The following is a 16,071-nucleotide window of genomic DNA, read 5'->3' as shown; positions in this document are numbered from 1 at the left end:
AAGTTATTTAAAGCAATCTGTAAATATATATCATGTCTATACAAGTAAACTTACCAACCCATCCAAAATCATACATCTCTAAATCAGAATCCTCCTTAGTTGTTTTTTCACAGGATATATCAATATACGAACCAGCTGTTTTAATATTGTGCAAATCTTTGTGCTTCTTTGATGCATTTTCGATGTCAGCATGAGTCCATGGTACTGCCTTTGAATTAGAGTTTATACTTAATCACGCAATAAGCATTTCATTAATTACAACACATTACAAAAACTGTGGATGTCAAAACTAAGAATAATATGACACCATATTATTAAGTTTTTTATCTATGTATTTCATCTTTAAAACTAATTTCAACACAACAGCAATTTCAAAGTTGATGTATCGTGTAAACGTATAAAAGTCTTTTTTCATCTTTACATTTTTTATAGTTTGATATACTGAGTTTCTACGAATCTCCCAGACTCTAATATCAATCAGTGCATACATCCTTATGATAATTCTGATATTTTACCCAGCTATGTTTATGAACGTCACTAAATTTCAAATTAAACAAATATTTTATTCAACGATTGAACCACGTAGAACAAAGTTGAACAAAGTCAAAACAGTTTTTTCCTTTTTGCCACATTTTGTTGAAGATAAAAATTAATGTTGGTCACGCTTTAAATGTTTCACAGTTAACCAATTAAAATTCTAAACAGTTTTAAAGTAATATTGTTAGTTTCAATAGACCCTTAAACATTTGACGTACAAAAACCGTTCCGGCGTCCAAGTTTAAAAACCTGCATAGATTACGTCTCCATGTACGTAAACACAACCGTGTAAAAACAACATCATAAACTAAACATCATGACGGCGAGAAAAAAAAAATGGCCGAATAAATGTACAAAGAATGAACAAAAAAAAAACAAAAAAAAACAAACAAATATGTTTGTCTTTTGTGATTCATTTTTCAATCATATTAAAAGGATTTCAGTTGTAATTAAACAAACAGCAATGTTGTTGGTCGTAGTTTTGGTATTATTTAGTTCGTCACATGTGTGTTATAGTTGTATATACATGGCTTGATCCATATTCATTGATTCCCAAACAGATTACGGCCCCTTCATTTTGGGTAATGATTCATATACTGTTAGTAATAGGGTGTGTTACTGACCCAGTGTCTTGTATTAGGCCACTAGCACGCCGTGTAACGAATTAATCTTACCGACTATCTACACATGTGGCATTTTTACTAGCGGCCTATCAAAGTGATCAAGTCTTCAATATGTAGTATTAATTTCCTATACATTCATTTGTCTATACCTAAAAGATGCCAACTATAACTTCATTTTAACTTTAAATTTATTATATAAATTGATTTCAGTCGTGTATTACATGTATTTATTTTTTCCACTGCTGAATCCTTTCAGATTTTTATTTGTTTGTTTTGAAAGTTAAATAACTCAGTTATGCCAACAGTAACAACTTGTTAGCTTTACTTAAGTTTAATGAACTTATTTCAACCTTTCATCGTCATTTCGTCGTCTGCTGAAGAGACATGTATTGTCGAAATGCGCATCTGGTGCAGGAAAATTGGTACTGTTAATGTTATTTAATCCTTTCAAATATTCCTCAACACCGTGTTGTTTTTATAAAGGGTTGTGGCATCTTTATTGTTTTGAAAGGGAAGTAACTCCTTACATGTATGGTTGCTTACCCGATATTTTGTAGAACACCCTTTATCAAATATACATAATCACCATGTGGTCCGAGACCACAATTATTTCGTAGTGCATTTCTTTTAGAACATAAATGAAAATAAAAAAAAATCCCACCTGCGCTTTCTCAAAGAAACTTTTACAGTGTGTTGAACTACTTTTGGGACAAATTATATCAAAATTATAGAAAACTTCATCGGCTCTAACTCAAAATACGGACAATTTTATGTTAAGGGCGTCTTGAAATCTTTTGACAGCTTCCGAAGTGCTAATTTATTTTCAACCTTTTTCACCTGGACCAAATCACTACTTTCCTTTAAAATTCAGGACCCAAATTTTTTTACAGTGTAATTTCACCCCCCTACTCGCAATTTGAGGCATTAAACATGGAGAAAGAAATTTGGAAGGGGTATAAAAATTAATATAAACAAACACGTCTGTTCAGCCATAACTTTTAATAACAACTCAAAGAGCCCACGGCGACGTCACTGAAGTCGCCAACGTCGTCAATGGTAATGTACAAACTTAGGAACGTCGTAATCCCGCGGTAATCTCGACATACTGGGGGCCGCAAAAAGTGCAAATTATCTTAAATTTCACATTAACTGTCCATATTTGTAAATAAATCAAATCAAAAAAGTCTCTATCTCCATGAATGAACTAAATCGAATTAACTAAGTTCTTGTTCACATAAATGAAAAATTGAATTAACTTCGAAAGTCCTTTTTAAAATTGTTAAAGTTCTAGTCTTCTTCATCATTTTCGTCTACATTGGTTATCCACTTTCGCATTTTCCCCCGGGCCTTGATGCTCGTATTTCGTTTCGGTCTAGTACTTCTTTGCGTTGTGTCTTCATGTTGCTCGTTAGTGTGATCGCTTGTAGCATTCGAATGTGTCCCCGATACCTCCAACGGAAATAGTTTAACGATCGGTCGGGATGTCTCACCACTGCTTGTCTGTATCCGTGCTGCTCGTACATATCCATCATTGCCTCTAATAAGTTCATTTACTATACCTAGTTTCCAATTAACTCTAGGCGATTCATTGTGTATTTGAACTATGTCCCCAATTTGAATAGATTGTTCGTTTTTTCCTAAAGTTTTGTGAAATTCGCGCAATGAAGTTAAGTATTCGGACTTCCATCTGGTCAAGTAGTGTTGTATTAATAAAGTTTGTCTGTGTGCACATTTGTTGAGTTCTTTATGATTCATATAGGTTGGATCGTTGAATTCCTCTATGTCTATTTGCGGATATGGCAGCGCTGATATTCTTCTACCATACAAAAGATGAGCGGGGGTTAACGTCTCGCAATCTCTGATATCTGATGAAAAATATGTAAGTGGCCTGTCATTTAAAATTCTTTCTATTTCTGTCACGACAGTCTGTAGAGTTTCCATACTAACTTGAGTTCGTCCAAGTGTCTTTTTTAAGCTTATTTTGGTTAGCGCAATAAGTCTCTCCCAGAATCCACCATACCAAGGTGCGCGTTTTGGTATGAACTTCCATTCTATTCCTCGTATAGACAACGTTTCTTTTAGTGTTGCCGATTCACATAATCTTTTTAGTTCCTCTGCTCCTGCAATGAAAGTAGTTGTATTATCTGATATAAGTGTCTTAGGTATTGATTTGCGGCTTACGAAACGCCTAAAATCTTGAACAAACGAATGTTCGGTTAGGTTCGGTACCACCTCTAGATGAACGGCTCTGGTAGAAGCGCAGGTAAACAGGCATATATATGCTTTTGTTAAAATTCTATGTTCGTCTCTTACAAGTAATGCTCTTGTAAAGTCCACTCCAGTGACTGTAAAGGGGGGTGCTTCCTGTAATCTGATTTTTGGTAAAGGTGGTGGGTCTGGTGCAACGTACGATTTTCCATTCACTTTGCGGCAAATAACGCATTTGCGGAGTAATTTCTTTGCATACTGTCGAATAGTTGGTATCCAAAACGTTTGTCTAATATAGGCGACTGTAGCATTCATTCCACTATGAAGTAATTTTTCGTGTGCGTCCAATACAATTAGTCTAGTTAACGGATGGTTTGCCGGTATAAGGTACGGAAATTTCGCTGATTCTGGTATTGGTGCGATGTATATTCTCCCGTTACATCTGATAAGACCGGATTCGTCTAAGAAAAGTCCCAATTTTCGGACTCTGGGTACTTTTGTGTGTCTGTGTTGTGCTCCTCTCAAATATGACATTTCATCTGTATACGTCGACTCTTGACAATCTAGAATCCAAGTATTTACTGCTGTTTGAATTTCATTGACCTCCAGTGGTCCGCTTTTTCTGGAAATCCTATCCCGTCTACAGTTGCGGATAAAACGGATGACATCGGCGGTAATACGTAGTAATTTCATGTAAGATCCATGGTTCGAAATATCCAATATATTTGTTATACTGCCTAGACTATTTTGGTGCGTCATATCCAAGTTGTCTATTTCCTCTTCACTTTCGCTGTCATCTACTAGCGAGGTCAAAACGGTGTTTTTTGCGCTGTTTAGTTCTGGCCATTTTGTACTATCTGTTAACCAATTTGGTCCTTTCCGCCAAAGTATACTCTGGTCAAATTGTTCAATTGTTAGTCCTCTTGTAAGAAGATCTGCCGGGTTGTTATCAGTAGGGCAATACCGCCATTTGTATGGATGCGTCAAGTCTGTTATTTCCTTCACTCGATTAGCTATAAAACGTTTCAAAGTCTTTGTAGATGTTAGCCAATGAAGAACAATGCTGCTATCTGACCAAAATACAATTTTTGGATAATTAAGTGTTGAATGAAGATGTGCAGCTAGTCGTGCGCCGATGATTGCTGCCATAAGTTCAAGTTGTGGGAGGGTTAAACATTTGACTGGTGCTACTCTGGTTTTCGCCATTACTAAAGTTGTTTCGTTTTCGTTACACAAATAAGCTGCTGCGCCGTACGCCTTTGGACTTGCGTCTGTAAATACATGAAGTACTAATTCTGTTGATGCTGATGGCTTGCTAAAATAATATCGAGGAATAGTGAATTGTATTGCCTTTTCCAAATCTTTGGTCAAATCTATCCACGTAGTCTTTAAATTATCTGGTATAAGTTCGTCCCAATCTAATCCACATTTCCATAACTCTTGTGTCAGGATTTTCGCTCTAATTGTAACCGGACTAAGTAAGCCGAGTGGATCATAAATCTTTGAAGAATATTTCAAAACTTCTCGTTTAGTAACATGTTGAAGTAGTTCCGGTGTAGGAATTTCACGCTTAGGGTAAAAAATCTCGTCGCTTCGACTGTTCCACAACATTCCAAGTATTTTTGTATACTTATCCGTATCTAAGACATTTTCCTCTTTAGCTAATTTTAGTAATTTAGCACTGTTTGAACTCCATGATCTCAAGTTGAATCCAGCTCCTGCCATCAAGCTCCTTGCTTCTTTGAAATACGTAAGTAAATCTTCCTCTTTGTTCATACTAGACAATATGTTATCAACGTAAATGTCTCTTTCTAGAATTTTAGCTGTTTCACTGTTTCCGAATTGTTTCAAATGTTTCTGTATTGTGGCGTTGAGTATAAATGGCGAAGACGTCGCTCCAAATAACACTGCTTTGAACCTATAAGTTTTCAGCTGACCTCCTGGATTTGTAGGGTCACTAAGCCATAAAAATCGGGTAACATCTCTATCTTCTTCACTCAATCCAACATGTAAGAAAGCTTTCTCAATATCAGTACATGTAGCAAACTGGTTGGCTGAGTTTTGTCAAATCATTTAATTTTGGTGGTGTGTCCATCAGACAATCATTTAAACTTGGATGACTTGGTGATTGACGACAACTGCAGTCGTATACTATTCGTATAGGAGTTGTGCTAGATTCCTTGTGTATAGGGTGGTGTGGAATGTAATGAATTTTCCCGCCTTTTTGTTCTTTTTCATCTACTGTCTCAACAAATCCTCTGCGTTCCTGTTCGGTGATTATATCTCCATACTTCTTTAGTAGTTTAGGATCTTGACTAAGTTTCTTAATAACGTTCTCTGTTCTTCTTCTTGTGACTGTATAGTTTGATGGTAGTTCGTCATGTTCCTGTTTCCATGGCAATTTTGCAAAGTATTTATTACCTCTGAGTTCAATCGAAGTGTCTTGATATGTTTCCGTATCGTCTTCGTCTGTTTCCTTCGAGTTAATGCCAATCGATTCCAATCTCCAAAATGCTTCTATATCATGCTCCTCCGTTTTATGAGAAACAAGAATATTAAAAATGCTAGTACCCATCAACGAGTTATCCCTCTTGTCGCTTACTGGACCGGAAAGTAAGAAACCTAACTTTGACCTCACGACGGTTGGACCATTTCCCCGTATGACTTCATCCTCGACTAAGTCCCAGTAGTAGTCAGCTCCGATCAATAACGATATTTCGAAAGACTCTTCCTGTGTTACCGGATGTGCTAACTTAAGTCCCCGTAAATAATTCAGTCCTCTGTTGATGTGGCGAATATTGTTCTGCAAAGGTACGGCAATCATTGGTACAATTAGAACGTGTATCGGTATTTTCTGTCCTGCATCTGTTTCTACGAACACTGTCGACTTATCTAAATGTCTAACGTTTTTGTTTCTATCTCCAAATGATGATAACTGTAGAATTTCAGTTCCCTCTGAATGTAAATTAAGTTTTCAAGCTAAATCTTCAGTTACAAATGATCTATGTGCTCCCTCGTCAAAAAGTATATGGGTGTCTCTACATGAGTGGTCTGACCATACGGGTGCTACTGCAGTTTTTAAAAGAACATTTGTACGTATCTCGACTGACGATGAGTATAAAATTGACGTGTCCTCTTCCTTCTGATTCGTGTCATTTACCAAATGTACAGATGTCTGATTTGCTTGTCCATTGTTACCATGAAAATTCATATGCTGTTGGCTGTAATTTGTATTTTGCACGCTTTGTTTACTCTTGTCATTATCGTGGTTCTTGTTGTTAAATTGGCGTACAGTACACAGACTTGTGTGGTGTCTTTTGTTGCAATTTCGGCATAAGTGTTTTGACTTACATTCATGTATACGATGTGTTCTAAGACAATGTTCATGCGTGACGCTGGATCAGATACGTTCGCGCAATGCGCTGGTGCGTGTACATCGTGGCAAAATACACAAGGTTTCGTGTCTAAATTCTGGCGTATATTTCTTGTATTCAGAGCTTGATTTTGGCGGGGTTTTGTTGATTTAGTTCCGGTAAAGAAAGATGATGTACTTGGTAAATTGTTAGAAGTTTCAGTGTCTTGTCCCGCATCAATTATGTTTATTTCATTGCAAATACTTTTCCGGAGGTCTCGTAATAACCAGTTTTCTGTTCCATGTTCACGGGCAAGGTTTTTTTTAATTTCTCCCGGTAATTTATTCAAAATAATTGGTACAAGTAGTGTTCCGTACGAGTCTTGGGATTGGCCTAAAGATTCTAGCCCTCTTACATAAGTTTCAATTTGATCATAGAATTGCCTCAAACTGACAAGATTGTTTCTTGGCGGTGTAATTTCTAATAAAGCTTGCATGTACGCTTGTGTAATTTTGTGTGTTTGCCCAAATCTCTCCTTCAACAAAATAATGGCGTCTGCGTAGTTTGCATTAGTAAGCGCAAAACCTGCTATGGTGCGTAATGCTTCATTCTGTAATTGTGCTTTGAGGTAATTAAATTTCTGGACATTGGTCAATGAAGGGTTTAAATGTATAGCGCATTCATACGAATCCCAGAAAGTTTGCCACTCTAATATGTTCCCTGTGAATATCGGAAGTGTGAGTTTGGGTAAGTAATGATTCTGACTGCTTGCGGATGTATACGGATTTATATTAGTACTCACTGTGTTACTCGCTTGAGAGAACGGATTTTGGAACGGCTGCGTGCATGAATTTTCTGTGAGGTTTGCTGTGACGAACGGTTGATGTTCAACAATTAGTATTTGTGATGAAGTTTCGCTCTGACGTGACTGTGATGTGGTATGCGTATCTTGAATAAAATTTCGTATGTGTCTGATTTTTGTTTCTAAATTTATACAATACTCATCTGAGTCTAGGATTTCATCTTCTATATCTTCTGCTTCCGTTAGGTTAAGTATCTGTTCGTTCAAGTTGTTCAATAACTTTTGCTTCTGGATAAGGTTGTCAAATGTTGCGGTTAATTCTTCTGGATCGAAATCTATATCATGCTTCGCTGCATCTATCTTTCGAATGAGTTTGGTAACAGCACTTCTGTTCCCGGATCGTATCGACTTGAGCTTCTTTAAATCCATTGGTCACGGTACCATAAATTTGGAGGTTAAAAGTATGATATTTTCACTAATTTAAACAAACACGTCTGTTCAGCCATAACTTTTAATAACAACTCAAAGAGCCCACGGCGACGTCACTGAAGTCGCCAACGTCGCCAATGGTAATGTACAAACTTAGGAACGTCGTAATCCCGCGGTAATCTCGACAGCAAGTAACCCACTGTCAACACTAGGGACTATATTCGTGAACAACGAAAATCAAGGGACGACAATTGTGGTCTCGGACCTAATAGGATAGAAAGAGTTGACAAATCTTAAAACAACTTAGTATGACCTAAGCTTAATAAATTGTAAGACTGCTTACAAAGTTTCATGAAAATAGGATTTATATTATAGACAATAAGTTAAGTTCTATACTCATCTTTGCGTGTAAAATTTTGACGTTAAAATTGAAAAATTTCAACTATCAACTTTTGGGGCTTTAAAAGTTAAAATATTGCAAAAAAATACATTTTAAGTGCCTTAATAAATAACTTATCATGTACTAAAAGCAATAGAGTACCCATTTGATTCATCAGACTTAGCATAATTATTCAAAAATCAAATTTATATGAGCCTGCGCCTAAAAATTGAGGTTTTTCAATGAAGGGGGGGCCTTACATGAAGATGTAATATTTTCCAGCAATTTTAAATTTGTGAAGCGTTTTGGTTATAAACAATCCTTACATATGTATTGAAAGTACTTTAAATGGAAAGAAAAGTTACAAATAACATATCATATTAGTTTAAAAGGGTCTTAGGCCAAGTAAGACTGTAAAAAATTAGGGTCAATGTTGGCCGTGCCACATATTTACATTAAAAAATGCAAATTGAGGCTATAAGTAATAAAATTTGTGTCTTTTTTTTATCATTTCTATACTCATGTCACATGATACAACAGATCTGAGCACACGAAGACTCTTGCAATTAACTTTTCTTACAAACAGTATGGTCTGATACAAAGATTTTTGCCTTTTTAGGGAAAAACTTGCATGCAATTTATTCTCAACAGGCTTATATTTAAACCACTTGATATCCTACAGAAGAAAAGAAAGATATTATGTGAAATGGAACAGGTACAATAGACATTGTAAAGTGCTTTTGATACAAATTTAGTGAGGTCTTTATTATGGAATTCAAATTTTATGTACCAAGCTCCCCACTTTTGACTTCATCCAAACAGGGCGTTAGACAAGGGTCATTTATACAACACATTTTGCACATATTGTCTGAGATAATCTTCTTTTATGTAGATTCAGAGTTCATAAATAAGTAAAAGAACTAGATAAAGGCATAGAAACACAAATATTGACACATGAAAACCTGTCAGATAGAAAGTCAGGATGCCATTTATGCATCAATATTGAAAAAGCTATAAATGCCGATTTTGACCATAAAATGCCTAAATTGGTCATTTTTGCAGAAATTCTATAAAATAAAAGTTCAAATCCTTTAGTTTTATGCTATTTGACAAATTGAAACCATCAAATCATTTAGGGAAGTTGCCAAAGTACAGATTCTATATTTACAGATTTCACCTCTTGGGTCCGAGACCACAATTATTTCGTACATGTAGTGCATTTCTTTTAGAACATAAATGAAAATAAAAAAAATCCCACCTGCGCTTTCTCAAAGAAACTTTTACGGTGTGTTGTACTACTTTTGGGACAAATTATATCACAATTATAGAAAACTTCATCGGCTCTAACTCAAAATATGGACAATTTTATGTTTAGGGCGTCTTGAAATCATTTGACAGCTTCCGAAGTGCTAATTTATTTTAAACCTTTTTCACCTGGACCAAATCACTACTTTCCTTTAAAATTCTGGACCCAAATTTTTTTACAGTGTAATTTCACCCCCTACTCGCAATTTGAGGCATTAAACATGGAGAAAGAAATTTGGAAGGGGTATAAAAATTAATGGCAAGTTACCCAATGTCAACACTAGGGACTATATTCGTGAACAACGAAAATCAAGGGACGACAATTGTGGTCTCGGACCATGTGAAGTCTTTTGAGTTTAACCAATCATATCTCTATACATCTATAGGAGGTAAGATAAATATATATATATTCACAAGTGACAGCTTTACCACCTATGTTATATTGACAACACCAGCTTCCTCATTTATTAACAATAAATACCTTTGTAGCAACAACAGTTTTTCCAGCAAACGCCTTCTGTGGAAACCGAACTTTAATATTTCTATCAATTTCCGGTTCAAAAACTTTCCCGCCTTCATCAACTTCGATTTCGTGACGATGGTGTCTAGCAACAGCAACACACTGAAGGTTCTCGAATTGTTCAATGGGTATTTCAACTCCAACAAAGGGAACGCCCTAGTTTAAAATGGTACAAACAATAATTGAAAATACAGTCTCTAATAAATGCAAATATCTTTACAAATATACTTAGATATAGGAAGATGTGGTGTGAGTGCCAATGAGATAACACTCCATCCAAATAACAATTTATAAAAGTATACCATTATAGGTCAAAGTACGGCTTTCAACACGCAGCCTTGGCTGAAACAGAACAAAACGTTATAAAGGACCCCACCATTACTAGTGTAAAACCATTCAAACGGGAAAACCAACGGTCTAATCTATATAAAAAACGAGAAACAGGAAACACGTATAAATTACATAAACAAACGACAACTACTGTACATAAGATTCCTGACTTAGGACAGGTGCAATCGTTTGCAGCGGGATTTAACGTTTTAATGGTACCAACCCTTCTCCTTTTTTCTGAAACAATAGCATAACATCACAACAAAGAAAACCACAAATAAAATATCAATTGGATAACTCAATCAACAAAACGTACATTAACACACTATGAACGAATAAATTAGATCTGCGATACCTGAAAGCAAATGCACAGTTAATAAAATATTAGGGACAGACATTTAAGGCCAAAAAGTAAACAAACAAGTACAAACAAAGTCATGACAAGACACTAATCGCGAAATATTTAACCCTTCGAAAATAATCACTTTTGAAAAAAAAACGGTTTTAATAATATCTACAGGTAAACATGGTAAATGAAAAATAACGTTGTAATTTTTGGTATACTATTTATGTGTAAACAATTTATCCAATAATTAGAAATACAAAGACAGTTCGGTCATATTAATACATAATATAACACGAGATACAAATTGGGGTAAATATCAACAATAAAACTATAGAATTAGAGCTAGCTAAAACTTCCCTGTACAGATTTAAGGATAATAATCTTGATGTTCATACAAATGCAGTACGAAGAAGTGAAAACTAGTAGATATTCCAAATAATCAAAGCTGGTATATAGACAAGATCCATAGTAATATAAAATAACAAAAAAAAAAACCATTATGTTTGATTTATGACGATTCACGGCTGTATAATGTCCAGTGGTACATTATATGCAACGTAAGGATGATAGCATTTTAATTTTATATGAAATAAATTCTTGTTCACAAGGTAACAATCCTCAGGAAAATATATTAACCTTCCCTGGCACACCATTTTGATTTTGTGTCGATCAGCTAATATTATTCATCCTAAATACTAAATGCTGTTTAACAAAAGTGAAAAGTGACATATTTGAATTTTGATTTGATCCGGACTAAGTTTGAACCCACGATCTCCTGCACCTTAGGCAACCACAATACTACGGATCAATCTCTTTTTTTTTACGTAACTGTAATTAGGTCTTTCCACTTTTCTGTGGAAAGACCTATAATTATTGTTTTTCTTCTGATTATTTTTTTTTCTTCCGCCAAATTTTGTTCTTGCAATAAACATTTGTTTCTCAATATGTCGCTTAGATATTTGGTATATGATATCGTAAAGTTTATGCGCTTTTGAAATTTACTCTGTGTAACCGAATACTTTACTTTGTAGGAGTTATCTCCCCCAACACTGTTTTCCATGTGTCCACGACTACTTCGCAAACGTAAAAGATTACGACAAATTTATTTTATAAAATTGCTCATTATATCCTTCGCATGATTTGTTCAATTTCGACCGAAGCAATATGAACGTTCCATGTGAGAGTTATTTCCCCTTTTGTATTTGAAATTTTGAAATGTATTTTAAACTGGAACACCATAAGTGATAGAGACCTAGGATCTTTTGATTTGAGGTCCTTGGTCCAAAAATATGAAAATTAGGTCAAGGTCAAATGTCAAGGTCATATTCTAATTTTTTGAATTAGGCTTATTTCCACTCATTTCCAGAAACCGTATAAGATATCGACAAATTATTTTGACTAAATTGTTAGTTGCGACATGTCGTAACTTAATAATTTTAGTTGAAAGGGTGCGTAGACAATGAACGGGAGTTTTTGCCCCTATCATATCTAAAATAATGTGTAAATTGATATAACTTATTAACCATACATATTAGAGACCTAGGGTCTTTTGATTTGAGATCCTCAGTTTGTGACCTTGAAATTTAGGTCAAGGTCATAGGTTAATTTGACGTTCTAGATTTTGACCTTTGCTTAAAATTCATATCTATACATCATAAAGCTATATGAACTGACATTTTAGACTGATTTTTAATATTTTAATATCAAAATAGATATTAACTGGTGGAAAGACCTTCAATTGTTCCAGTGTTTTCCATTCGGCATTTAAGCCGGGTGTGCCGACCACCTTCTTTTGAAAGCCGACCACCTTTCGATTTTAGGAGGTGGTCGGCTTTTTTTTCAAAATCCGGATTTTTTTCGGTTCCGTACCGTTAAAATTTGAATACTAATCCCGCCTTGTTTTCATTGACAAAGATGGCGTCCAATTGTCAAATTTCGAGCTCCAAATTTCAATGTTTTCATTAATCAATCGGGGGAAAAGAAAGGCAGATGACGATGATGATAAAGAAAATACTAGACCAAATAAGTTAAATAAAATTGATAGTTATGTTGAAGTTGTGGAAATTGAACAAAAATCAACCAAACAACAGAAAAGACACGCAAGTGAAGACAAATATGAGCAACACTTCAAATGACTTATAGTCACAGAGGAAGGATACTACTGTTCTGTTTGCCAAAAATACGGCACAAAAGCAAGAAACAGGACGGAAACCTGGACCGAAAGGCCTTAAATCCATGCTGATGCATAAATTTGTAAATGAAAGAAGAGACAAAAGATATAATTTTTTAAAAAATAAAATCAAAGAATATTTGACAATTAATATGACTACTTCTATTTATGTTTGTTCAACTCCATTAAATGTGAATATTATACTCATCTTTATTTCTGTGACCCCCACGTGCACCCACAGTAAATTAAAAAAGGTTGGACATTTAAAAAAACCCACCCGGTTGCAAGTTATTTTTTTAAAACACCCACCTTACCTTAGTGAAAAAAGGAAAACACTGAGATTCTCTGAACAATTGGTTTTTAATTGTATACAAGTTTTCTTATAATAAATGTATGTTTTAAACCTTGAACGTGTTTTTTTTACAGGTTTATACAATCATCCATACCTCGAGCTCACTCTCTTTGAGGCTTTTGTTTGAGCACACAGGGATGTTGTTTTCAATATTGTGCCGAATTCCGTGTTATTTCAGTAATTCAATATTCTGCCATATAGATACATTCTTATCATGTATTTGTTTTCTTTCACAGTAAAATATGAATCTTATCTATTCAAGATAAATCGATGAAATAATATCTCATGCATTTTACTCTTATTTACAATGCCTAGATTTGATAAGAAAACAAGCTATCTTATTAGCTGCAAAGCGTCCAGAAATATATCCATCGTGCTCTAAAAATTGGTACTGATACAGGGATTTATTCTGGATGGCAATGATTAATTTCTATACTTGAAACGATGTCAGACTGGGCGAAGTTCGCTGGACCGTCGAACAAATCTGGATTTAACATCATAAAAAGTAATTACAAATAAGGTGCAGAAACTTCATTTGTAATTCTGACACAAAACGCTTCGACTGTGACTTTTTGTTTTACTACTTTGTACAAAATGTACCGTTAATTGCTTTATTAAAATTGACAATAATATATCTCATTACATGATTTTTTGTCATAATGTCAAATATTGATAACTACATGTGAATGCCAACTTTTAGACATATAATAAAACATAAATACTATGATCGAATAAAAATGACAAAATATTCAAAAAATGAGTATGATGTAAATGTTAGGTTTAATTGCACTTTAATAACGCTTTCCTCTTGGAAATGTTTAACCATAATCTGTATCTTTAGCTAGTACAATTAATAACAAACATACATTTCGGATATGTTCCTTATGTTGAAGGTAAAATCCCGTTTGCTTTTCACGAATATGACCTACAGAGTTAGACTATTAATGGTTTTGTAATAACATGTGCAATACGACGGGTGCCACATATTAAGCAGGGTCTGCTTACCATTCTGGACCACCTGAGATCACCCCCAGGTTTTGATTGGGTTCGTGTTGTTGTTTTTGCCCATTTGTGCGAGATTTGTACCTATTGTGTCTGTTTGTTTTATTCATAAATCGTTGTTAATGTAATAGAATTGATACGACTGTCATACAAGTGAGTTTAGCTAGCTTCAAAACCAGATTTAATCCACCATTTTCTACATAAGAAATTAAAATGCCTGTACCAAGTTAGGAATATGACAGTTGTTATCCATTTGCTTAATGTATTTTGGCTTATGATTTTGCCATTTGATTTCGGACTTTTATTTTGGGGAGTACAGTCATTTTGTTATTTTACTTTCGTCTTTCATTATGCTTGTAATTCATAACGAGTGTGAAAATTAAACTCGATATACATTTTATATTTGTGTTACTCATGTTTCGTTTAAACTATCACAATCGGGACACAGAGTTACCACAAAATTCCAACATCGAAACGGTTGGAAACATATACATAATATAGCCACATAGTAATTGAAATTAAAACATAATCAGGCTTAACATAATGACATTTTGAAAGTTCTCTCAATATACAAACGAATGGGATATCCTTTTCACAACAATCGTCTCAAAGTGGGGAATATTTTGACCTTTACATGATTTCCTTGCTTACTTGTTCCTATGTTTTTCTTCTTGCAAACATCCCAACGTCCAGGTATGATTTCACTTACTTTCAATTTAGGAAGGTGTATTTCTGGAAGGGATTTTCCGGATCTCCATTTTTTACCACCATTTGAAAACTTTAGTGTAGGTAACAGGCTCTCATCATGAGAGACAACTGGCACATAAACTCTCATTGGCAACTGAAATATAGTTGAAATACATTACTTTTTAAGAATGTTTATCATAATTATGTTATAAATTAAATATTAACATATTGATCAATATTTTTTCAACCTTTCAAATTTAACCAATTGCAATCTATGCAAACTGACTGTGTGGCATCGCTGATGGTGTTGTAAGTTTTAGTAAAGATACACGAAATATGTGTTTATTCGTTTAGATATGATGTACAATAATTGTAGTTCGTCTAATACTGAAAAGCTATGGTGATACTAAGAACAAATGATCGGACTTATTTGTTACATTATAATTGCAGAAGATAGATTGTATTTCATTTACAATATACTACATACTATATACATTCAAGTTATACCTCTAGCTTGTCAAATATCGATTTGCCTTTCCTGGATTGTATCTCGATAGCAGATGAAATAATTTGTTCTTCGTTCGATTCTAAACATGTATATAGATCTTCAACTGTGTCAGAGCCTTGGCAGACAAAATCACTCTCCTGAGTTCCATCTGGCATTGTATATATAACACAGCAGATTTTTTGACGGAAATGGTTCTGTTTTGAATTGTAATATCTAGATAACAAATAATGATAAACACATGCAATAAAAGACATTAAAAAGTATGATATTGATTTTTATTCTCAACATTTGAAGACAATTTTGGATGGTGCAAAAAGTGACAAAAGATACCAAAGGGACAGTCAAAGTCGTAAATCGAAAATATACTGGCAACGCCATTGGTAAAACTGAAATAGACAAACAGACAAATAAAAGTACACAAAACAAATAAAGAAAACTAAAAACTAAGCAACACGAACCAGACCAAAAACTGGGGGTGATCACAGGTGCTCCGGATGGGTAAACAGATCCTGATCTACGT

At 34.5% G+C, this 16,071-nt stretch overlaps 1 protein-coding gene across 1 annotated transcript in view; it reads right to left on the bottom strand.

Annotated features, from left to right (window-relative positions):
• The window catches only part of LOC143081020 (uncharacterized), a 44,422-nt gene that overhangs the window by 13,438 nt on the left and 14,913 nt on the right, over positions 1–16,071 (bottom strand). Inside the window, exons 2-5 of the mRNA XM_076257254.1 lie at positions 15,551–15,764; positions 15,066–15,197; positions 10,118–10,312; positions 55–208 (exon numbers count right to left, since the gene is read on the bottom strand). Coding sequence (XP_076113369.1) covers positions 55–208; positions 10,118–10,312; positions 15,066–15,197; positions 15,551–15,764 — 695 coding nt within the window. The remainder of the gene's footprint in view (positions 1–54; positions 209–10,117; positions 10,313–15,065; positions 15,198–15,550; positions 15,765–16,071) is intronic.

The sequence above is a fragment of the Mytilus galloprovincialis genome, chromosome 6 (assembly GCF_965363235.1).
Source record: "Mytilus galloprovincialis chromosome 6, xbMytGall1.hap1.1, whole genome shotgun sequence".
Lineage (NCBI taxonomy): Eukaryota > Metazoa > Mollusca > Bivalvia > Mytilida > Mytilidae > Mytilus > Mytilus galloprovincialis.
Note: the sequence above shows the minus strand (reverse complement) of the source record. Positions and strands in the feature narration are given on the sequence as shown.